Below are 24,150 nucleotides of genomic sequence, written 5' to 3'. Positions count from 1 at the left end.
TTAAAGATGACACATTTCTTTAATATTTTAAGCAAGAAAACTTTTTTTATTTCCATCTTTCACAGTTTCAAAATAACAAAAAAGGAAAAGGACCCAAAGCAAAAGTTTGGGCACCCTGCGTGGCAGTACTTAATAACACCCCCTTTGGCAAGTATCACAGCTTGTAAACACTTTCTGTAGCCAGCTAAGAGTCTTTCAATTCTTGTTTGGAGGATTCTCGTCCATTCTTCCTTGCAAAAGGCTTCTAGTTCTGTGAGATTCTTGGGTCGTCTTGCATGCACTGCTCTTTTGAGGTCTATCCATAGATTCTTGATGATGTTTAGGTCAAGGGACTGTGAGGGCCATGGCAAAACCTTCAGCTTGCACCTCTTGAGGTTGTCCATTGTAGATTTTGAAGCATGTTTAGGTGCATTATCCTGTTGTAGAAACCATCCTCTTTTCATCTTTGGCTTTTTTTACAGACGGTGTGATGTTTGCTTCCAGAATTTGCTGGTATTTAATTGAATTCATTCTTCCCTCTACCAGTAAATGTTTCCTGTGCCACTTGCTGCAACAGAAGCCCAAAGCATGATTGATCCACCCCTGTGCTTAACAGTTGGAGAGGGGTTCTTTTCATGAAATTCTGCACCCTTTTTTCTCCAAACATACCTTTGCTCATTGCAGCCAAAAAGTTCTATTTTAACTTCATCAGTCCACGGGACTTGTTTCCAAAATGCATCGGGCTTGTTTAGATGTTCCTTTGAACCTTTTGAATAGAACTTTTTGGCCGCAATGAGCAAAGGTATGTCTGGAGAAAAAAAGGGTGCCGAATTTCATGAAATGAACCCCTCTCCAACTGTTAAGCACGGGAGTGGATCGATCATGCTTTGGGCTTGTGTTGCAGCCAGTGGCATGGGGAACATTGAGTGGTAGAGGGAAGAATGAATTCAATTAAATAACAGCAAATTCTGGAAGCTAACATCACATCATCTGTAAAAAAGCAGAAGATGAAAAGAGGATGGCTTCTACAACAGGATAATGAACCAAAACACCACAAAATCCACAATGGGCTACCTCAAGAGGCACAAGCTGAAGGACTTGCCATGGCCCTCACAGTCCCCTGACCTAAACATCATCGAGAATCTGTGGATAGACCTCAAAAGAGCAGTGCATGCAAAACGACCCAAGAATCTCACAGAACTAGAAGCCTTTTGCAAGGAAGAATGGGTGAAAATCCCCCAAACAAGGAGTGAAAGACTCTTAGCTGGCTACAGAAAGCGTTTACAAGCTGTGATACTTACCAAAAGGGGTGTTACTAAGTACTGCCATGCAGGGTGCCCAAACTTTTGCTTCAGGCCCTTTTCCTTTTTTGTTATTTTGAAACTGTGAAAGATGGAAATGAAAAAAGTTTTCTTGCTTAAAATATTAAAGAAATGTGTCATCTTTAACTTTATGCCTTTTGGAAATCAGTTCTTTTACTCGCTTAGCTATTCACAGTAATTGAAATTTTGACCAGGGAGGTGCCCAAACTTTTGCATGCCACTGTATGTGCGATGAACAAGTGTACAATAAAGACTGCTTATAGGTAGCACATAAATTCAGAGTCAGGAATGATGGTGACACCAAACAGCCATTGACTGTCACCTGGGTGGTGAGGTAGTGATAACTTTCCTTTCTCTTGGTTCAATGTACACATTATTGTTATATACACAGTTACTAAAAATATTATATAAAACTACCTTCAGAGTATATATACACTATAAGCTGTATGTGTAGTGTAAATGGATTTCGTGTTTAAACTTGGGTTCCATCCCCAAGGTATTTCATTATATAGATAGAAATATTCCAAAATCCCAAAAAATCTAAGTATGGACAGAGTCCATGGAGAAGAGGCAGGTTTCCATGATGTGCTGAGTTGTGTCCGCAACTCTCTACTGTTCTTGCAGTCATGGGCAGAGCAGTTGCCATATTGAGATGTGATACATTCAAATAGAATATTTCTATGATGCATCTGTAAGTATTAGTAAGGTCAATGAGGACATGCCTGAAGGAGCAGAGCATTTTCTTGGCCGTGCTATCTATGTGGCTGGATGAGGACATACTACTGGTAGTATTCCATGGAAGTTGAAGCTTTTAACTCTTTAAACCTCAGCACCATAACAGGAGCGTGTACACTGCCCCAGTTGAAATCAATGACCAGCTTTTGCTTTGCTGACTATATATATATATATATAAAGTTCATCCATTTTCCACCATCAGTCACTTGCCTCTTGGTTCCCCACCCCGCTTGTTCCCATTAGTTCTCTATTCCACATCTACAACATCTGTGTAAATTTTCTCCTCAACGATCTGTTTATTTGTCCATTGCCAAAGACAGAACTGACTCCACACTGACCTCTGCTGCCTGGGTTATTTCTATCTGTTCTATTTGTTTTACCTCTTTGCCAACCATTGACTCCCCCCACCCTCACAATTCCTTCTGTTAACATTTTACTCATTCTTCACGACACGCTCAAAACGCTGGAGGAACTCAGCAGGTCAGGCAGCATCTCTGAATAAGAATAAACAGTTGACATTTCTGGCTGAGGAGGGGTCCCGGGGGAAGTAATAGGCAGATGAGAAGTAAAAAGATAGGGTGAGGGTGAAATATGTTCGTCAGAAGGAGAAATCAATGTTCATTCCAATGGTTGAAGGGTACCCAGATGGAATATAAGCTGTTGCTCCTCCACCCTGAGGTTGGCCTCATCGTGGCACAAGAGAAGGCCATGGACCGACATGTCGGAACAGGAATCAGAATTGGTGTTTGGCCACCGGGAAGTCCCACTTGTGGTGGATGGCAGGGAGGTGCTCAACGAAGCTGACCCCTAATTTATGACAGGTCTCACCAGTGTAGGGGAGGCCGCATTGGGAGCACCAGACACAATAGATGACCTGAGCAGATTGGCAGGTGAATTGTTGCCTCACCTGAAAGGACTGTTTAGGGCCCTGATTGGAGGTGAGCGAGTAAATGTATTGGCAGTTGTAGGCCCATTCTTCCCCCTTTTTTTGTCTTGCCTTTAATCACCTTATTTTGCTGCAGCTGGGTTTGGTTAACTCTTCTCTATAAGAAATTTGCTTTTTCCTTTCCACAATGTACTCTATTATTAAATATATTTTTATTGAAGGAATGACACAATACAGAATACATAATGGATTACATTTTCCTCCTTTTCGCTTTTATATCTTACCCCTAAACAAATCTCCCCTCACCCGCCCTCCCCGAACATACCATGACAGCTAATGTATTTACAATACAACAATACACAAATATGGACATTTCACAGCCATACCCCCTTACTACTTCAAGATGAAGGCTCACACACATCCACAACATGCCAGATGATCCAAAATACACTCATATTACAATTCATCAACCACCCTGTGAGGTAAACCATATCTATATTAAAAGGGAGGCAACTTCCCAAGTACAATCAAATGCCCTCAACTAGTAGGTAATTCCTTAAGACTCCCAAAATATGATAAGAAAGGCCCCCATTTCGAATAGAACTTTTTCACAGACCCCCTCAAGGTGAATTTAATCTTTTCTAATTTCAGAAAAAAAAATCCTTTCTACAGAATACTCTTAAGCCAGTTGCTTGAGAGTTGCTGTAAAAATAAACCATGAGTATATATTACACACTAGTATACTGTGCATTCATAATTGCTGAACTATATGCCATCTCCTTAACTTGTTGGTAACAACTTTGCCATTCTGTATTTTAAATCTAAAAAGTATTAATATAAAACAAATTAATAACTGCAGTTGCCATCACATTAAATGGCAGATCTTCAGAGGATATTGCTGCTAATCAGCCACAACTGTACTGTCCTTGCGATAGAAAGTAAATAATGTCTTTTCACATTGTTTTGCATTACACCTGCAATAAAATTTCCTGTTTAAGCTCATTTTCATAAAAACAAAACAGTCATATCGGCTACATAGAGGCAGTTGGGCATAGCCTAATCTAACTAGCATGACTATTTAAGAAGACTGGTCTAGACTGCCAGTTAAACTAAAGTCACTCAATGCTACATCACAAAATTTTACTAACAGGCAGAATGTTGTCCACGTGCAGGCAGATGTACAATTTAAATTGGCATCATGGTCGGCACAGACGTAATGGGCTGAAGGGCCTGTTCTTGCATTATAGAACATAGAATAGTACAGCACAGTACAGGCCCCTTGGCCCACAATGTTGTGCCGACCCTTAAACCCTACCTCCCATATAACCCCCACCTTAGATTCCGCCATATACCTATCTAGTAGTCTCTGAAATTTCACCAGTGTATCTGCCTCCACCACTGACTCAGGCAGTGCATTTCATGCACCAACCACTCTGAGTAAAAAAACCTTCCTCTAATATCCCCCTTGAACTTCTCACCCCTTACCTTGAAGCCATGTCCTCTTGTATTGAGCAGTGGTGCCCTAGGGAAGAGGCACTGGCTGTCCACTCTATCTATTCCTCTTAATATCTTGTATACCTCTATCATGTCTCCTCTCATCCTCCTTCTCTCCAGAGAGTAAAGCCCTAGCTCCCTTAATCTCTGATCATAATGCATACTCTCTAAACCAGGGAGCATCCTGGTAAATCTCCTCTGTACCCTTTCCAATGCTTCCACATCTTTCCTATAGTGAGGCGAGCAGAACTGGACACAGTACTCCAAGTGTGGCCTAATCAGAGTTTTATAGAGCTGCATCATTAGCCTGCGACTCTTAAACTCTATCCCTTGACTTATGAAAGCTAACACTCTGTAAGCTTTCGTAACTACCCTATCTACCTGTGAGGCAACTTTCAGGGATCTGTGGACATGTACCCCCAGATCCCTCTGCTCCTCCACACTACCAAGTATCCTGCCATTTACTTTGTACTCTGCCTTGGAGTTTGTCCTTCCAAAGTGTACCACCTCACACTTCTCCGGGTTGAACTTCATCTGCCACTTCTCAGCCCACTTCTGCATCTTATCAATGTCTCCCTGCAATCTTTGACAATCCTCTACACTATCCACAACACCACCCTTTGTGTCGTCTGCAGACTTGCCAACCCACCTTTCTACCCCCACATCCAGGTCGTTAATAAAAATCACGAAAAGTGGAAGTCCCAGAACCGATCCTTGTGGGACACCACTAATCACATCCCTCCAATCCGAATGTATTCCCTCCACCACGACCCTCTGCTTTCTGCAGGCAAGTCAATTCTGAATCCACCTGGCCAAACTTACCTGGACCCCACGCCTTCTGACTTTCTGAATAAGCCTACCGTGTGGAACCTTGTCAAATGCCTTACTAAAATCCATATAGATCACATCCACTGCACTACCCTCATCTATATGCCTGGTCACCTCCTCAAAGAACTCTATCAGGCTTGTTAGACACGATCTGCCCTTCACAAAGCCATGCTGATTGTCCCTGATCAGACCATGATTCTCTAAATGCCCATAGAATCTTTTCCAACAGCTGTCCCACCACGGACGTAAGGCTCACTGGTCTATAATTACCCGGACTATCCTTACTACCTTTTTTGAACAAGAGGACAACATTCTTCTCCCTCCAATCCTCCAGTACCATTCCTGTGGTCAAAGAGAACATAAAGATCCTAGCCAGAGGCTCAGCAATCTCTTCCCTTGCCTCATGAAGGACAGTGCAGTTTATTTGCTGTGTTGTGGATACTCCAATGTCATTTCATCAGAACTTTTGTGAATGAATTTGAAGGCATTGGATGTTCGGGCTTACTGGCCTTCTTGATCAGATACCTTGTGTCTTCCTGCTTGTACACTTTTCTGCTTTTATGCAAAATGTGTGAGTGAAGTAGTTGTGGAGTGTGAGTGGTTTTGAAGTAAATACTTAAATGTTATTTCTTTAAGGAACAGTGATACTGTCATGATGCTTTGAACTTGCATTTTAATATTAACTGACCATATAGTATTGAATATTTGTATGGGCAGTTTTTAAGTGCGCAGGGTATATATAAAAATTTAACCCATTGAATGGTAAACAGGGGATCCTGCAAAACCTGGCAGCTATCTATGGAGGCAGGTCCATTGCAACAGGAAGAGGAAAATCCCGAACGAAGGAGGAAGAGGTAGGAGGTCTGCATGTTTCTCATCTTCATAATGCCAATGGTGTTGTTCTGTCAGCATGCATTCTGAAGATTGCGCATTCAGCTTAAACAAGAGAAGTATTCTTGCATCTCTTGTCTGCTTGTCTTACTTAGCATTCTACAAATTTAAATTACTTCATTTAATCACTGGGGCTAAATCATGTATGGGTATTGTCTTGTAATTGTGGAGGAATGTTCAAGAATCTGAATTTGTATGCTGTTAAGTATTATTGCAGTTTGAATAGGAACAAAATGTTTTCCTAACCTGTGGTGCTGTTGAACTGCTTAAGTCAGTGCAGTAGCCAAACAATCAGAATCACGTGCTTCCACGCTAAGAAATAGAAAAACTTTGAGTTTGGGTTTTTTTTTAAGAATGTGATGAAGATGATTGAAGGTGGACCAGTGGATATTACCTTTTATTTTTGTAAATTATTCGACAAACCCTCCTCAAAGTAGACCAGTCCAGAAGCTTAAGTCACATGGGATCCATGGTGAGCTGTTAAGTTGGATCCAGAATTGACATTGTCATAGAAGACGAAAGGTAGTGGTGGAGGGGTGTTTTTCTGCTTGGAGGTCTCTGACTGGGCGTGTTCCATATGGATCAGGGCTGGGACTACTTGTTTGTATAATATGAATGATTTAGATGAAAATGTGCTGAACGTGGTCTGGTTAGTAAGTGTATTTTGATGACACAGGAGTTGTGAATAGTGAGGAAGGTTATCAAAGCATTCAAAGTTCAAAGTAAATTTTATAATCCAAGTACATATTCTTACTGTATGTCACCATATACAAACCTGAGATTCATTTTCTTGTGGGCATACTCATCAAATCTATAGAATAACAATTATAACAGGATCAGTGAATGATCAACCAGAGTGCAGAAGACAACAAACTGTCCAAATGCAAATATAAATAAATAGCAATAAATAATGAGCACATGAATTAACAGGATAGAGTCCTTAAAGTGAGATTATTGGTTGTAGGAACATCTTAATGGATGAGCAAATGAGTGTAGTTATCCCCTTTTATTCAAGAGTCTGAGAGTTGTGGGGTAGTAACTGTTCATGAACCTGATGGTGGAAGTCCTAAGGCTCTTGTACCTTATTCCTGATGGCAGCAGCGACAAGAAAACATAGCCTGAGAGGTGAGGATCTTTGATGGATGCTGCTTTCCCACAACAGTTTCATGTAGATGTGCTCAATGGTTTTACCCATGGATCAACAGTGATGAAATGGCAGAGCAGACTTGATGGGCCAGATGACTTAATTCTGCTCTTATACCTAATGGTCTAATGTACTGGGCCGAACCCACTACCTTTTGTAGGATTTTCTGTTGAAACCAGGGTATAATGCAGCCAGTTAATACACCCTCCACTACACATCTATAGAAGTGGAAGTTTTTGATACCATCCTGAATCTCTGCAGACTCCTAAGAAAGTAGAGGCGCTACTGTACTTTGTTCGCAATTACACTTGCATGCTGGGTCTAGGACAGATCCTCTGAAGCAATAACACCAAGGAATTTAAAGTTGCTAACCCTCTCCACTACTGATCCTCTGAAGACTGGCTCAAGGGCTCTGACTTCCCTCTCTGAAAGTCAACAATCAGTTCCTTGGTCTTGGTCAGCGGGATTTTGAATTAATTGTAAATTTGGTTGGAGAAATAGCAGATGGATTTTAATTCAGACAAGTATGAGGTGTTCCTAGAAGGTCAAAGGAAGTTCAAAGATCCAAATATATGTTATCAAGCATTACCATGAGATTCATTTTCTTGCAGGCATTTATGGGAAAAGAATAACAAATACAATAGAATTTACACAAAATATATGTAAGCATGCAAAGACTGACAAATAACCAACGTGCATATGAAGACAAACTACAAATAAAAAAAATACTGAGAACCTGATTTGTGAAGAGTCCCTGAAAGTGAGTCTATACTGTATGGTGTAGAATCAGTTCAGAGTTGTGATTGAAGTTATCCACACTAGTTCACGGAGCCTGATGGTTATAGAGTAATAACTGTGGCGTAGGAGATAGTTAGGCTTGCTGGTGGTGTAGTGGCATCAGCACCAGACTTCAATGCAGATGGTCCTGAGATTGAATCTTAACCTGGGCAGCAGCAGTATCTGCGCGGAAGAAAGGCTTCGCAATCTACTTCCATATCATGCCACGAGAAACCTATCTATTGGGAAGCCGTGAGTCGACAATGACTTGACAGCACTCAACAAAACAACAACAGGATTCTAAGGCTTCTGTACCTCCTGCCCAACGGTAGCAGCAAGAAGAGGAAAGTATACATTAAGTTGCAAGACCCGACAGAGTACTGATGAACATTGCTCCTTGAAAGTGCCAATACAGGTCATCTGTCTGACCGCCAATTAGAAAAGTTGGCAAGTCGTATTACAGATGTATAAGACTTTGGTTAGGCTATGTTTGGCTAGGGGTGATCAGTTGCAGACATCGCAGTAAGATGAAGAAGCTTTGGAGAGGATGCAGAAGAGATTAATGATGTCATGTTGATTAAAAGCTATAGGGAGATGTTGGACAAACTTGAATTGTTTTCTGTGGAACACGGGAGGCCGAGGAGAGATCTGAGAGAAGTATATAAAATTGGGAGGCACAGATTGGGTGCGTAGTCAGGTGGAAATGTCAATTTTGGAGAATATGGATTTAAGGTGAATGGGGAAAGATTAAAAGAGATTAGTGAGGCACTTCTTTTTCCATAGAGTGGTAGCTGCTTGGAATGCGCAGCCCAGGGAAGTGGTTAGATGCTAACATTTAAGAAGTATTTAGACAGGTACATGAGCAAGCAGGGAATAGAGGAAATCATATTATATTCATACAGATAAGAATAGATTGGCAATATGGTCATGCAGACACGGTGAGTTGAAAAGCCTGTTTCTGTGCTGTACTCCCCAAGGTCAATTGTTGAACAACTGAGTCTTTTTAAAAATCCGCTGGTAGTTGAGACATACCGACCAGAAAGGATCCGATTTTGGTTTTGAGTTGAATCTGCTGACCTTTGTGTTGTTCACTTAGAGACTAGAATAGTGAGCAGTGACTCATATCGATATAAAATACCACACGGGCATGTGAAAGGATTGGATTGACTTTAATGTCTCTGCTGAAGACTAGTTTTTCTCCAAAAATACACACCCAATGCTGTTTATAAGCTACCAATTAGTCCCGAGTGTGCATGAACTGTGCCTCGATGATCAAATTTCCATGGAAAAGGTAAAACAAGCAGTAAAAGCTAAACTATTTCCATATTGTAAATCCAATCTGTAGACTAAGAAGGGAACTTTTAGATCAATTGTTTTTTTTCCATTTGAATTATTCAATTTAACACCCAGTGCTGTGAACATGAGATGCTGCAGATCCTGGAAATCTTGAGCAATGCACACAAAAACCTGGGGGAACTCAGCAAGTCAGGGTGCACCTATGGAGGATGTCATGAAGGGTCTCGGCCTGAAACGTTAACTGTTTATTCCCATCCAAAGATGCTGCCTGTCTTGAAATCAGAATGTAGTAAGATTCTTAGCTTTGTGTAAGAATTACAGACCTGCCAAGCTTTGTAAGTAACATCCTTGTTGGAAGATAAGTCCAAGACCATAATAAAAAAATTTCAGAATTTGGTTTATTACCACAGACGTATGTCATGAAATTTTTTTTTCTGGCAACAGTGCAGTACAATGCTTAAAATTTACTATTAAGTTAAAATAAAAAAAATTATATTGAAAATGTGCAAAAGAGCGCAAAAAAGTGAGGTAGTGTTCATATCCCAATATGGCGGCAGAGAAGAAGCAGCTGTTCCTAAAACACTCTGTGTGCATCTTCAGGCTCCTGTACCAACACCTTCATGGTAGTAATGAGAAGAAGGCATGTCCTGACAGTCTCATTGCAACACTGATCATATATGTTGCATAGTTTGGGTGCAGTGTTCAGGTGAGCCTTCGCAATTGATCTGGTAGATCCCAGACATTATTTTAAGCTATTACCTTAATTATCTATGAAAGATAATGAGAGTAGGTTTAATTGACAATTTACTTCACCACTGTTTTTGAGACTTTGTATAATTGTAACCTTGAACTGGACTCCTCACTTTTGGATGCCCTAAAGTTGTGAAAAATACTATAAAAATGTTGTTAGTATAAAAATTGATCAGCAGGGCAAAGTATCAATGCATCACTATATGCTAACAAAGCCGTGGCACCACAATTTTATTCTGTCCCTTTCAATTTGGTAACCTCACCTCAGTGTTAGAAGATGCCAACCAAATCAGCACTTGTTGAATGGATGAAAGTTATATCAAATAAGTGTCCAAAATGGTTTCTTCAGTGTACTTTCTGGCTACTTAATAAGGAAGTGCACTGAAAGTGACTAAATTGAAGCCAAGCCCCAAGTCTTTTTCCACACAGTGTATTATCTTACAGGGCTGCAAGAGCTAGGATGTAGGAGTTCTTACATTTATGACTGGCATCCATTTGATGAAATGAATGTTCCCTGCTGTGTCATATCTAACATCCGAGGAAAGGTTTCACTGCTAACATAATGGTCTTTCTGTAGAAGCAGCGTTTGGGTTATGGTTAGAGATAATAGGTGCTTTGGAATGTGAGCTGGGTCCTTTGTTTGGTGGGAGATGAAGAAAGAAGATGACAGCTGGTTGTAGGATTCAACTGGAGGGGGGGACCATGATTCGATGGATCAAAGGTCTATAGTCAACTGAGGATCAGTGAATATGCCTTTTGGGAAGAGTTGACCTCCAACTTGTGCATATTTGACTGTTTAATTATAATGGGCTCTTTTTGTTTTTTTTTCCTTTTTTTTTCTTTACTAACCCTTTAGATAAGATTCATAAATATAATTCCTTTAATCTTTTGCAGTGTGCTGTTTTTTTTTGGCACTGAATTTCTTACAGGGTAGCAAATTATACAGCATCCATACAAACCAGGATTTAGGGTGGGAGAGCCTTTTCAATCTCACTGGTTTGATGGGTCCGGAGTGTGTATTCTCTGGAATTGCAGAGCCAAGGAAACCAGAGGGGTTTCACATAAAATTCTGTGGTTATATCACTGGACTCTTAAGGAAAGAAAAATAAAAGACAGCTCTACTATGTCATTTGGGTTGCAGGTTGGTGATCCGTCTCTACCAAAGAAGGTGTAAGGCACTCCTCTTTCCACTAGACTGCAGGTCACCTTTGGGCAAGGTGTAGCACCTGTTTAGTCCCCCCTCCCCCCCCCCCCATCAGTATCATGTGAAGCCATGGGTAGATGGTCGTATGAGCAGCTGGTGCATATCACAAGTCCCGGCTATGCAACCACTGACGCCAGGCAGATACTCTTTGAAGAGTATTGATAATGGCTGGGGTCACCCGCCTTGTAAAGACACTGCCCAGAAGAAGGCAATGGCAAACCATTTCTGTAGAAAAAGTTGCCAAGGTTAATCGAGATCACAGAAAGACCATGATCGCCAACATCATAGGACATAGCACATGTTGTTTTAAAAAAAAACAACGGAAATGTGTTCAGTTTAGAGTGTTAGCTCAATAATGAGTTTGAATTAAATTGCTCTAGTTACTCCAAATTGAGCATCTGCATGTCATAGTGAATGCTCACCATTCTGAATATATTTTTTGCCTATTAAATTTAAATGTGAATGTCATAATATTGGTAAAATCATGTACAACTATATATGAAGAATTGTATTATTCATTCGAATTCATAAAGTTGGAATCAAAAACCATTGAGGCATTTCTTAGAACTTCCTAAATACATAAATGAATGCATCGTTATCATGCAGTAGGTAACTTCACTGATTTTTGCTTTCAAAGGCCACTTTGCAGAGGTATTGCTCTGTGGGTCAATTTTACATTTGATTGAAACTTAAATATCCAAATTTTAACTATACCATTGCTCCCATGGATATACAAGACATTAATTCCATGTACATCATCTGGGTTTACTGGCAATGTATCCTAATTTTGGTTTTGGACTTTGCTGTTGCATGATGCAGAATCTATTACATGATGGAGCTTCTGCTTGGTAAATTGTAACCCCCTGATAATCGGAAATACAATCCCTTCACTTGGCAAGGTAGGGGAAGGGGGCAGTAAAACATTTTTGATACCTATTTGAAGAATGGTTGCTACTTGTTGGTACTGAGTGAAGAGTACAACTACTCGCCATTTATTTACTTCAAAGAGTGTGGACGATATGGTGAACCCAAGTGTACAGCAGAGTGATGGAACATACAAAAGCAATACAAGAAGTGACAGCAAAGGAAATACTTTTGTGGTTCTCAGTAGAAACTTAACATTAAACCCAATCTTGCATATTTCCAATTATGGAGGAAGTCTTTCTTTTGTATTTCAATTGTCATCTTAAGCAATCAAGATGCAGAGTAACCTGTTCACAAAGACCTGGTCACTTCACCTGGTGTAATATGTATTCATTTCATTAGGAGTACTTAGTGAGGCTCCGGCAAATAAGGCTGCAGAACTTCAATGAACGGCAGGAAATTAAAGCAAAACTTCGAGGAGAAAAGGTAAGCCAAAGGTTCAAATTCTCCAGTTTATAGCCTCTGTAGTGTTGTGTCACCCAGAAGTTGCTGTTTATTGTAAAGGAAAACTTGAATTCGAGTGCAAGAAAAGAGGAGCAGGACAGGCTTCTCGGCCCTGCCCAGCCAGTCAGTATGATCATAATTGATTATGCTGGCTTCAATTCCTCCTCTGTGCTGGTTCCCCATAAGCATGCAGATTGAAACTGCAGTTCCCTTAAATATGCCTTAGATTTTTGCCCACTTATGCTGTGTCCCATCGAGGGTTCAAGTTTAGAGGGCCTACTCATGTGTTATTTCCCCGGCTCTTCATGATTTCAACCCATTCTGTATCACTTTCCACTGCCCATATGTCATGATTCAAGATGGCTCTGATACTTTCCTTGATTTGCAAGGCAGCCCATCTCCATTCCCTTTTGCTCACAGCTACCTGGACTATTCCTCTTCTCACCCTGTCTCTTGCAGAAATGCCATCCCCTTCTCACAATTCCTCCGTCTCCGCCGCATCTGCTCTCAGGATGAAGCTTTTCATTCCAGGACGAAGGAGATGCCCTTTTTTAAAGAAAGGGGCTTCCCTTCCTCCAACATCAATTCTGCTCTCAAACGCATCTCCCCCATTTCACACACATCTGCTTTCACCCCATCCTCCCTTGTCCTCACCTACCACCCCACCAGCCTCCGGGTCCAACATACAATTCTCCATAACTTCCACCACCTCCAACGGGATCCCACCACTAAGCACATCTTCCCCCCCCCCCCCTGTTTTCCGCAGGGATCACTCCCTACGCGACTCCCTTGTCCATTCGTTCCCCCCCATCCCTTCCCACCGATCTCCCTCCCAGCACTTATCCTTGTAAGCGGAACAAGTGCTACACATTCCCTTACACTTCCTCCCTCACCACCATTCAGGGCCCAAGACAGTCCTTCCAGGTGAGGTGACACTTCACCTGTGAGTCGGCTGGGGTGATATACTGCGTCCGGTGCTCCCAGTGCGGCCTTCTATATATTGGCGAGACCTGACACAGGCTGGGAGACCGTTTCGCTAAACACCTACGCTCTGTCCGCCAGAGAAAGCAGGATCTCCCAGTGGCCACACATTTAATTCCACATCCCATTCCCATTCTGATAAGTCTATCCACAGCCTCCTCTACTGTCAAGATGAAGCCACACTCAGGTTGGAGGAACAACACCTTTTATTCCGTCTGGGTAGCCTCCAAGCTGATGGCATGAACATTGACTTCTCAAACTTCCGTTAATGCCCCCCTTGGTACCCCATCTGTTATTTATTTATTTATTAATTATATATTTTTTCTCTCTCTCCTTTTTCTCCCTCTGTCCCTCTCACTATACTCCTTGCCCATCCTCCGGGCTTGCCCCCTCCCCCTTTCTTTGTCCCTAGGCCTCCCGTCCCATGATCCTCTCATATCCCTTTTGCCAATCACCTTTCTGGCTCTTAGCTCCATCCCTCCCCCTCCTGTTTTCTTCTATCATTTCAGATCTCCCCCTTTCCCTCCCACTTTCAAATCTCCTACTAGTTCTTCTTTGAGTTAGTCCTGACAAAGGGTCTCGGCCTGAAACATCGACTGTACCTCTTCCTATAGATGCTGCCTGGCCTGCTGCATTCACCAGCAATTTTTATGTATGTTGCTTCCATTCCCTTTTGGACTATTCTTCTCGAAAATGGACAGAGCATAAAGTACACTACAGTACAGACCATTTGGCCCATGGTGTTGTGCTGGCTCTTTAACTTTAAGCTCTATCTGACCCTTCCTTTCCACATATCCCTCTATTCTTCTTTCTTCCATGTGCCAACCTAAGAGTCTCTTAAATCTCTAATGTGTATGCCTCTGCCATCATCCCGGCAGTGTGTTCCATGTCACTTTGTGTGTATCTATTTTACAAAAAAAAGAAATACCTCTGGCATCATCTCTCCCCCCCCCCCATAATTTTTTTCAAACACCTTGAAATTATACCCCCCATATTGATCATTTCCACCCTGGGGAAAAAAGTCTCTGGCAGTCCACTTTATCTCTGTTGCTTATCATCTTGTTTTCCTTTATCAAAGTGTATAACCTGGAATATTGAACACCCAATCCTAGTTACCCTGCCACCATGTCTTGGTAATAGCTATTAGATCATACCTGTACATTGCTATCTGTATTGTCAACTTATTTGTCTTATTGAAGATACCACGTGCATTCAAGTAAACTTGTTTATACTAATGTGGAATTACTTGGTGTCAAACTTCTCTTTACACTTTTTATTCCAGCTGGTTTCACTTTTGACAATTTCCCCCTCACTATCTAATGCCATTGTTCTCATGTTTTTTTTATTTCATAAACATCCCGTTCTTGCAGCCATCCATCTCCTATGGAGTCTAAAGCCCTTTCTATATTACTTTTTATGCAATTTGCCTGAACACTGGTCACACACGATTCAGGCATTGGTGCCAGTGTCCCATGCTAGAGTCTTGTGCTGCATATATCAAAATTGTTTCTTCCATTAAGCTGACAAGAGCATACTGAGGAAGTGTTTATAATTATAGATCATTTGCACAACTAGCAGGAATGGGGGAAAATGTTCCATATCAGTAAATGTGCTCTAAGTAGAGAAAAATCTTCAATATTTTGAAATCTGTTATACAGTTGTGAACTTGCTCATTCATAGTGTGACAGTGATGGGTCTGATGGACAGGAATCCAATGACGAAGCCGAATTCAAACGCAAGAAAATTGAAGCATTAAAAGTAAGTTTTGACAGACTCTTATTTCTCCAGTTACAATTTTTTTGTGGATAGCCTTTTACCAATCCTGTGTTTTTTAAAAATTTCACTCACGGAAAGTGAGCCTGCATTTTAAAGTGAGCATTTATTACCTTCGTTATTCGTGAGAAGGTGTTGGTGAGTTGGCACCTTGAACTGCGAAAGATATTTAGTTAAGTAACTTCAGAATTTTGATCCCATGTTGATGAAGGAGCCATACAATTGTAATGTCTGTTTAGTGATATGTTGCTTATGCTGGCTGCTTTAGACTTTGTGGTAGAGATAGTTTGGAAAATGCAATCCATCTTGCTAAAAGTGGAAAATGTTGCTGTGATATCTGCTAGTTAAGGGAGTGAATATTTCAGGTTCTGAGATGGTGCCAGTCAAGGTGGCTGCTTCGTCTTGGGTTGTGTGAAGCTGTTTGCATGTTATTCAGAATCAGGTTCATTAGCACTGATTTGTATGTCATGAAATTTATTGATTATAACCATATAACAATTACAGCACTGAAACAGGCCATCTCGGCCCTTCTAGTCTGTGCCGAACTCCCTCTCTCATTAGAGGCTATAGAATATTTCATGTCAATTTCTTTAATCTTGTCAACCAGTTTAAGTATTTCATTGTTAGTTCGCTTTTTTAATCCAGCAGCATATGAAATAATTTGTCATGAATATCTGCTTTAAAAGTATCCCATAGTGTCCCACTGGAAATATCCTCTGTATAATTCGTTGTGAAGAAAAAATTAATCTGTTCCTCAATAAACCTGACAACATCTGAATCTTGAAGCAAAGTGGTATTAAATCGCCATTGTCTAGAACTAGTAGATGTATCCCTTGACTTAATAGATAGTTTCAACGGCGCATGATCAGAAACAGCAATGGAATCATACTTGCAACCAGTAACAAGTGGAATTAATCGAGAATCGATAAGAAAATAATCAATTCTTGAATAGTGATGATATACACGTGAAAAAAATGAGAACTCTTTTTCATTTGGATGCAAGAATCTCCAGATTTCTGAGATTCCAGAGTCAGTCATAAAAGAGATAAATAAGGGTAGCCGATTTATTCGGAAGTACTTAGATAGATCCATGTCCAATCATCAAAGGATTTAAACAACAGTTGAAATATCCGCCCATAACCAACATACAATCATTTAAATTAGGAATTTAAATTATAAGCAGCACTTTTTTGTACAAAGACATAAAATTATTATATATTACAAAATAAATGGTGCAAAGAAAAGGAATAACGACCTTGTGCTCGTGGGCCATTCAGAAATCTGAACAGAGAATTAATTACTCAATGCTGAATGCTTACTGTCTGACTTGGTCATGAAGGTTCAATATTTGTACTGTCAGTCAAGCAGCAGCAAAGCAAGACTTTTGACCAACCACGTCCATGCTGACGATCAAGAACACATCAATATTGATACCATTTTTCAGTAGGTGTAAATCAAACCTTTTGCATGTTGACCATTCAATTGGCACCAAGTCAAAGTAGATTTATTAAGGTACATATATCAGTAGTATTATTATTAAATAATTCCTCCTGCACACCGCTGTTGTGATGCATGGTTATTTGACTTGCTGTTGCCTTCCATCAGCTTAAACCAGTCTGGCCATTCTCCTCTGACCTCTTTCACTAACAAGACGTTTTTGCCCATGGAACTGCCGCTCACTGGATGTTTTTTTTTGTTTTTCACACCGTTCTCTGTAAATTCCAGAAGCAGTTGTGGTCAAAATGCCAGGAGATCAGTTTCCTAGGTACTGAAACCACCCTGTGGTTTGAATGGTTTGACTCTGAGCTCTCTGCTTAGGAAAATTGGCTTTCCATCTTGCCTTTTCATAGTTTAAAATACCTTGATTAAATTTTCACCTTTATGTCAAAGAAAGTAATGTCAGACTAACCGAAATGTCCACAAAACAAAATGTTCTCCAGGCAATGTTATTGTAAATCTTTCTTGCAATGTTATGACTAGAACGATACTCTGGCAGTGGCTTCTGACATGTTTTAGGCGTGTTTTCTTGGTTTCTTTGTCTTTATTCTCACTTCTCAGATATTTGCTACTTATACTAATTTCTTTGTCATAATTACACAGCGTTACAAAAATTTCCTGTTATCTTACTCTGTTTGATTACTCTTCGAAGTCTATTTTAATTCTGCCACTTGCCTTTTGGTAATTCATGTTGTTAAGTCATCTGCCTTTCTGGCTAAATTTTAAAGATCATTTCTTCTATTTTGAGAGCAAGGGGCCATGTGACTCCTGACCATCTTTCCACCTCACCCAAGACACAGATTATCAGATATGATTTGAAGAAACGAGAGACTGCAGATGCTGGAATTTGGAGCAACAAATGATCTGGAGGGTTGAACAGCACCTAAACGGGGTAGGGGTGTAGAGGAAGGAAATGCAGTCATTTCAGCTCAAAACCCTGTATCAGATACAATTAGCTTGGGTTGGTACCATGGTTGGGGCAGACATTGTGGACTGAAGGGTCTGTTCCCCAAATGATATTGGTTAAAGTTAATAGTTTATTGCACAGAAACATGCCCTTTGGCCCATATTTTCATATCAACCTTTCTACCTATTGGCACTAATCTTTTTTGCCCTCATTACATCTTAGTTTTCACTTAGTTTTTTAAAATCTTTAATCCCTTGATCATTTTATTGTTAGAAAGGTGGCCGCACAACTTTCATGCTTTTGTAAATGTAGATTTCCTGCCTGTCATTAGATGGTGCTCAAGAGCTGCTGTTTAATGTTTATCTCCTTATAGCAAGAGATCTCTTTGTAGGTTAGCAAAGGATTGTGAAATAGTTGGAAAATTCTTTAATAGGAACAAGCTATCTCTGTCACTTAAAGGTGATTACATATCTTTTACACAGCTTACATTTAAAGATTTTTCTTTGCCCTTTAAAACTTGCCATCCTAGCCTCATGCACATTTAAAATTGTTCATTGTCAGATAGGACTGCTGTGTAATACTCGCAAAGATGTTGGAATGCTTACAAATTGTAAGGTAATAAATAAATGTCAAATGCCTTTTAAAAGATTCTTGCATGTGGTTGAAAACTGTTCAAAGGTTGTGACAGGATTTTAGCCTGTGAAGTCGCTTTGTCTTCATCAAGTTTTAGTTAACAGAAGTTGTGCTCAAAGTAAGAGTGATCTAGGAAGATTTGCTGAAAAGAAAATATTTTGAAATCATCACACAGAATGTATAGGAAAACAATGTACTTGTATGAAGCAGCAATTTGTTAAATGTGTCAAGGCATTTCAGAACATAATTTCAAAAAATTTGAACCAGAGTCAGAAAATATAATTAAACAGCTACATAGCTTCTATTGCAGAAGGCCAAAGGCTTGGGCCAAAGAAGTATGTACAAGGAGCTATATTAAAGGAGACTAAAAATGTAGAGAAATTTGCAGAAGGAATTCTAGCTTTGGGTATTGTGAGGCACAGCTGAAATTTAGGGCTGCTTATCTGGAAATTCAGGGACCTTGATTCAGCAAAGCTCATGCACAAAACTATCTTAACCAGATGTTTTCATAAAAATGCTGTGCTTGACTGATTTATTGGGAGTGCAAATTAGCCCAAAGAGAACAGAGTTCATGTGTTAGGTGAGATTTCATTGCCTCACAAACAATCAGGCTATACCATAAAATGGGAAATGAAGTGAGACGTAAATTAAGGAAATGTCAAACTGTGGGTTCTGGGTTTTATTATGTATTTATTTATTTATATAGAGATACAGTGCAGAATAGGCCCTTCTGGCCCTTTGAGCCACGCCACCCAGCAACCCCCGACAATGCCAATTTAACCCTCACCTAAACCAAGACAATTTACAATGATCAATTAACCTATTACAAACTTGTACATCTTTGGACTGTATGAAGAAGCTGGATCACCCAGAGCAAACCCGTGCATTCCATGAAGAGGACATACAGACTCCTTATAGAACAACACCAGGATTGAACTCCAAAATCTAACACCCTGAGCTGTAATAGTGTCACGCTAACCATTACGCTACTGCCTCTCCAGTGGATGAGGCAGGCAGAGGTGCCCACAAATCCAGTATCAGTCAAAGCCATGACTGTGAGGAGGTTATGCTATTGGACAAAACTAGGGAAGAGGCAAAAGCAATAAATGTCAATTATTTAAAACAAAAGCTTGAAGATGTTCTGAAAGCTTTGGGAGTGATTGTGAAATTATTATTTTGTTTCAGAGTAAACTTTATTTTCTGTTTATATTATGAATATCATGCAATCAGTACTTTTCTTTGCTTTCACGGTGTCATTCAATCAATGTAATGACTGTGCCAGTAAACCAATGCATTCTCTATTTATAAAGTGCCAATGCTACTCACTAACCAGTATACTTATCAAGTGTTTGAGAGGCTGTGCACAGGATCCTGTCCTCAGTGTCCAGTGGTGGAAGGACCTCAGATTGCAGTTGGCCCCTACAAAGTTTTTGTATGGACTGCACCAAGCTGTGCTGCATTCCTCAGCATGTACTAGATCTAGTACTAGATAATGAACCGGGTCAGGTCACAGATCTCTCAGTGGGTGAGCATCTGGGGGACGGTGACTACCACTCCCTGGCCTTTAGCATTATCATGGAAAAGGATAGAATCAGAGAGGACAGGGAAAATTTTTTATTGGGGAAGGGCAAATTATGAGGCTATAAGGCTAGAACTTGCGGGTGTGAATTGGGATGATGTTTTTGCAGGGAAATGTACTATGGACATGTGGTCGATGTTTAGAGATCTCTTGTGGGATGTAAGGGATAAATTTGTCCCGGTGAGGAAGATAAAGAATGATAGGGTGAAGGAACCATGGGTGACAAGTGAGGTGGAAAATCTAGTCAAGAGGAAGAAGGCAGCATACATGAGGTTTAGGAAGCAAGGATCAGATGGGTCTATTGAGGAATATAAGGAAGCAAGAAAGGAGCTTAAGAAGGGGCTGAGAAGAGCAAGAAGGGGGCATGAGAAGGCCTTGGCGAGTAGGGTACAGGAAAACCCCAAGGCATTCTTCAATTATGTGAAGAAAAAAAGGATGACAGGAGTGAAGGTAGGACCGATTAGAGATAAAGGTGGGAAGATGTGCCTGGAGGCTGTGGAAGCGAGCGAGGTCCTCAATGAATACTTCTCTTCGGTATTCACCAATGAGAGGGAACTTGATGATGGTGAGGACAATATGAGTGAGGTTGATGTTCTGGAGCATGTTGATATTAAGGGAGAGGAGGTGTTGGAGTTGTTACAATACATTAGGACAGATAAGTCCCCGGGGCCTGACGGGATATTCCCCAGGCTGCTCCACGAGGCGAGGGAAGAGATTGCTGAGCCTCTGGCTAGGATCTTTATGTCCTCGTTGTCCACGGGAATGGTACCAGAGGATTGGAGGGAGGCGAATGTTATTCCCTTGTTCAAAAAAGGTAGTAGAGATAGTCCGGGTAATTATAGACCAGTGAGCCTTACGTCTGTGGTGGGAAAGCTGTTGGAAAAGATTCTTAGAGATAGGATCTATAGGCATTTAGAGAACCATGGTCTGATCAGGGACAGTCAGCATGGCTTTGTGAAGGGCAGATTGTGTCTAACTAGCCTGATAGAGTTCTTTGAGGAGGTGACCAGGCATGTAGATGAGGGTAGTGCAGTGGATGTGATCTATATGGATCTTAGTAAGGCATTTGACAAGGTTCCACACGGTAGGCTTATTCAGAAAGTTAGAAGGCATGGGATCCAGGGAAGTTTGGCCAGGTGGATTCAGAATTGGCTTGCCTACAGAAGGCAGAGGGTGGTTGTGGAGGGAGTACATTCAGATTGGAGGATTGTGACTAGTGGTGTCCCACAAGGATCTGTTCTGGGACCTCTACTTTTCGTGATTTTTATTAACAACCTGGACGTGGGGGTAGAAGGGTGGGTTGGCAAGTTTGCAGACGACACAGCGGTTGGTGGTGTTGTAGATAGTGTAGAGGATTGTCGAAGATTGCAGAGAGGCATTGATAGGATGCAGAAGTGGGCTGAGAAGTGGCAGATGGAGTTCAACCCGGGGAAGTGTGAGGTGGTACACTTTGGAAGGGCAAACTCCAAGGCAGAGTACAAAGTAAATGGCAGGGCACTTGGAAGTGTGGAGGAGCAGAGGAATCTCGGGGTACATGTCCACAGAACCCTGAAAGTTGCCTCACAGGTGGATAGGGTAGTTAAGAAAGCTTATGGGGTGTTAGCTTTCATAAGTCGAGGTATAGAGTTTAAGAGTCACGATGTAATGATGCAGCTCTATAAAACTCTGGTTAGGCCACACTTGGAGTACTGTGTCCAGTTCTGGTCGCCTCACTATAGGAAGGATGTGGAAGCATTGGAAAGGGTACAGAGGAGATTTACCAGAATGCTGCCTGGTTTAAAGAGTATGGATTATGATCAGGGATTAAGGGAGCTAGGGCTTTACTGTTTGGAGAGGAGGAGGATGAGAGGAGACATGATAGAGGTATACAAGATATTAAGAGGAATAGATAGAATGGATAGCCAGCGCCTCTTCCCCAGGGCACCACTGCTCAATACAAGAGGACATGGCTTTAAGGTAAGGGGTGGGAAGTTCAAGGGGGATATTAGAGGAAGGTTTTTTACTCAGAGAGTGGTTGGTGCGTGGAATGCACTGCCTGAGTCAGTGGTGGAAGCAGATACACTAGTGAATTTTAAGAGACTACTAGACAGGTATATGGAGGAATTTAAGGTGGGGGGTTATATGGGAGGCAGGGTTTGAGGATTGGCACAACATTGTGGGCTGAAGGCCTGTACTGTGCTGTACTATTCTATGTTCTATGTACTCCTGCACTCCAGAATGTGTCCTTTCTGGAGCATTCCCCTGCAACTATTGTTGCACTGGACAACCAAGAAAAATTGTGCAGACCAAAGTACATCTTTCACAGTTGATGATCTTCCAAACATTATTTGTTTCTCAATGTGGAATTATAATTAATATTTGGCATGCTGGGTTTTGTCAGTAAATAAAGGCTTTAAAAGACAAAACTATTTCCCTTGCACTACAGCTGATTTCAAGACTGTCATAATTTTATTGTGATTGTGTGTTGCTTTGTTTTCCTTGAGATTCAAAATCTGAGTTGGATTTAGTGTGTATGTGTATTTGATTCCCATGATTGTTTGAACAATGCAGAAAGTAGTACTGAAAAGAACCCTTGAACGTGCAAGTGAAGTTGTTAACAGTACTGACTATCTCTCTATTAGATAGTAACTGTTCAAAACCCATGTAGTATTTCTTTAACTTGGGTTTCAGTTTGCAACCATGTCTTAGTGAAGTTTTGGGAGTCACAATTCCACTAACTATATTACTTGACAAAGTAAAAGAACTTGTGGAAATTAATCTTAATCAGAAAATTGTACTTTACTAACCTTTTTACAGGCTCAAGCCAACACACGAGCTGCAGTACTTAAAGAACAGCTTGAGAAAAAGAGACGAGAAGCCTATGAAAGAGAAAGGAAGGCCTGGGAAGAGCATGTAAGAATGTCCTACTTCATTGTTAAATAAATTTCCCCTTAGTAAACAGACAATCTAATGGAAAACTTTGTTGCTGTGTACCTGTGGTGCCACTGCAAGCAGGATTTTCATTGTTCCTGTGCACGCATGTACCTGTGCATATGACAATCTGACAATGAACTCCATATTCATTTTGTATTTTTTAATTACAAACAACACAATAGTTTGCTCTTTAGAAATTAATTGTTAAAACGCTAGTGGCATAATAATGGCTTAGAGCGGCATGGTTGACAGTGATTAGTGTAATGTTATTGCAGTGCGAGCAAACTGGGTTCATTTCCTACTGCTGTCTGTAAGGAGTTTGTGTGTGTTTTCCTTAACTGTGTGGGTTGACTCCGGATGTACTGGTTGCCTTCCACATTCCAAAAATGTGTGGTTAGTAGGTTAATTGGTCACATGAGTGTAATGGGGCAGCGCAGACTTGTTGGACTAGGTGTCTCCCAATAAGACAAAATAATAATAGTGCTGTTGGTGCATTTGTTCGATTTTCCCTATGCAATAATAACTGACAGTGAACAAGGGTCGAGCCTTGAGCTTGGCATGAAACCAAGAACATAAAACAGTACTACCCTAGAGAGGCCACAAAGTTGTGAGGATTAGTTGAGTTGAAAAAATAAAACTTGGATGACAATGAGGGTTAGGTAGTAAAATTTAAGAGATTGGAACGCATGCTGGAAAAGTAGGTCACTAACATGTTCTATAAGAAGGGTATGATGGATGGATTTGAAGGCACAGATGCGGATCCCCTTGGATTCACTGAGTCCTAGGAAACTTGTAGCAGTAATGTAGAGATAGATTTTCCTGTTGAGGTGTGCCCATCAGCAGCAACATTTTGCATGATTTTATAGCTGGTGAATTGTGGAAGTGTGTGTCCATTTTTTTTTTAAATTGTTATTTTTAACTTTTCCCCATTCACTCATTGACTGGATAATCTCATTTACAGTTTATCCCCTTGGATGCCAGTAACACCGTATCAGAGATATTCTCTTCTGTCCACCTCCTGACCCCCCCTCCCGTGCGTGTGTGTTTATCTAGCATACACAAGTGCACACACAATTTCTCTTCCCACAGATACTCCCTGACCTGCTGAGTATTTCCAGCATTTTCTGTTTGAAATCTAGATATAGTCATACTTTATTGATCCCGGGGGAAATTGGTTTTCGTTACAGTTGCAC

General features: G+C 40.8%; 1 protein-coding gene across 5 annotated transcripts in view; it reads left to right on the top strand.

The window, feature by feature from the left end:
• Window positions 1–24,150, top strand: part of nek1 (NIMA-related kinase 1) — a 148,880-nt gene that overhangs the window by 50,862 nt on the left and 73,868 nt on the right. For 4 of the 5 annotated variants that reach the window (XM_072257633.1, XM_072257634.1, XM_072257635.1 and 1 more), the window contains 4 exons: window positions 6,015–6,098; window positions 12,573–12,656; window positions 15,336–15,413; window positions 22,841–22,936. In XM_072257633.1, the coding sequence (XP_072113734.1) occupies window positions 6,015–6,098; window positions 12,573–12,656; window positions 15,336–15,413; window positions 22,841–22,936 (342 nt within the window). The remainder of the gene's footprint in view (window positions 1–6,014; window positions 6,099–12,572; window positions 12,657–15,335; window positions 15,414–22,840; window positions 22,937–24,150) is intronic. The other variant, XM_072257636.1, reaches the window with a different exon arrangement.

Source organism: Mobula birostris, chromosome 5, assembly GCF_030028105.1.
Source record: "Mobula birostris isolate sMobBir1 chromosome 5, sMobBir1.hap1, whole genome shotgun sequence".
Classification (NCBI taxonomy): Eukaryota; Metazoa; Chordata; class Chondrichthyes; order Myliobatiformes; family Myliobatidae; genus Mobula; species Mobula birostris.
This window is presented reverse-complemented; position numbering and strand designations above follow the sequence as displayed.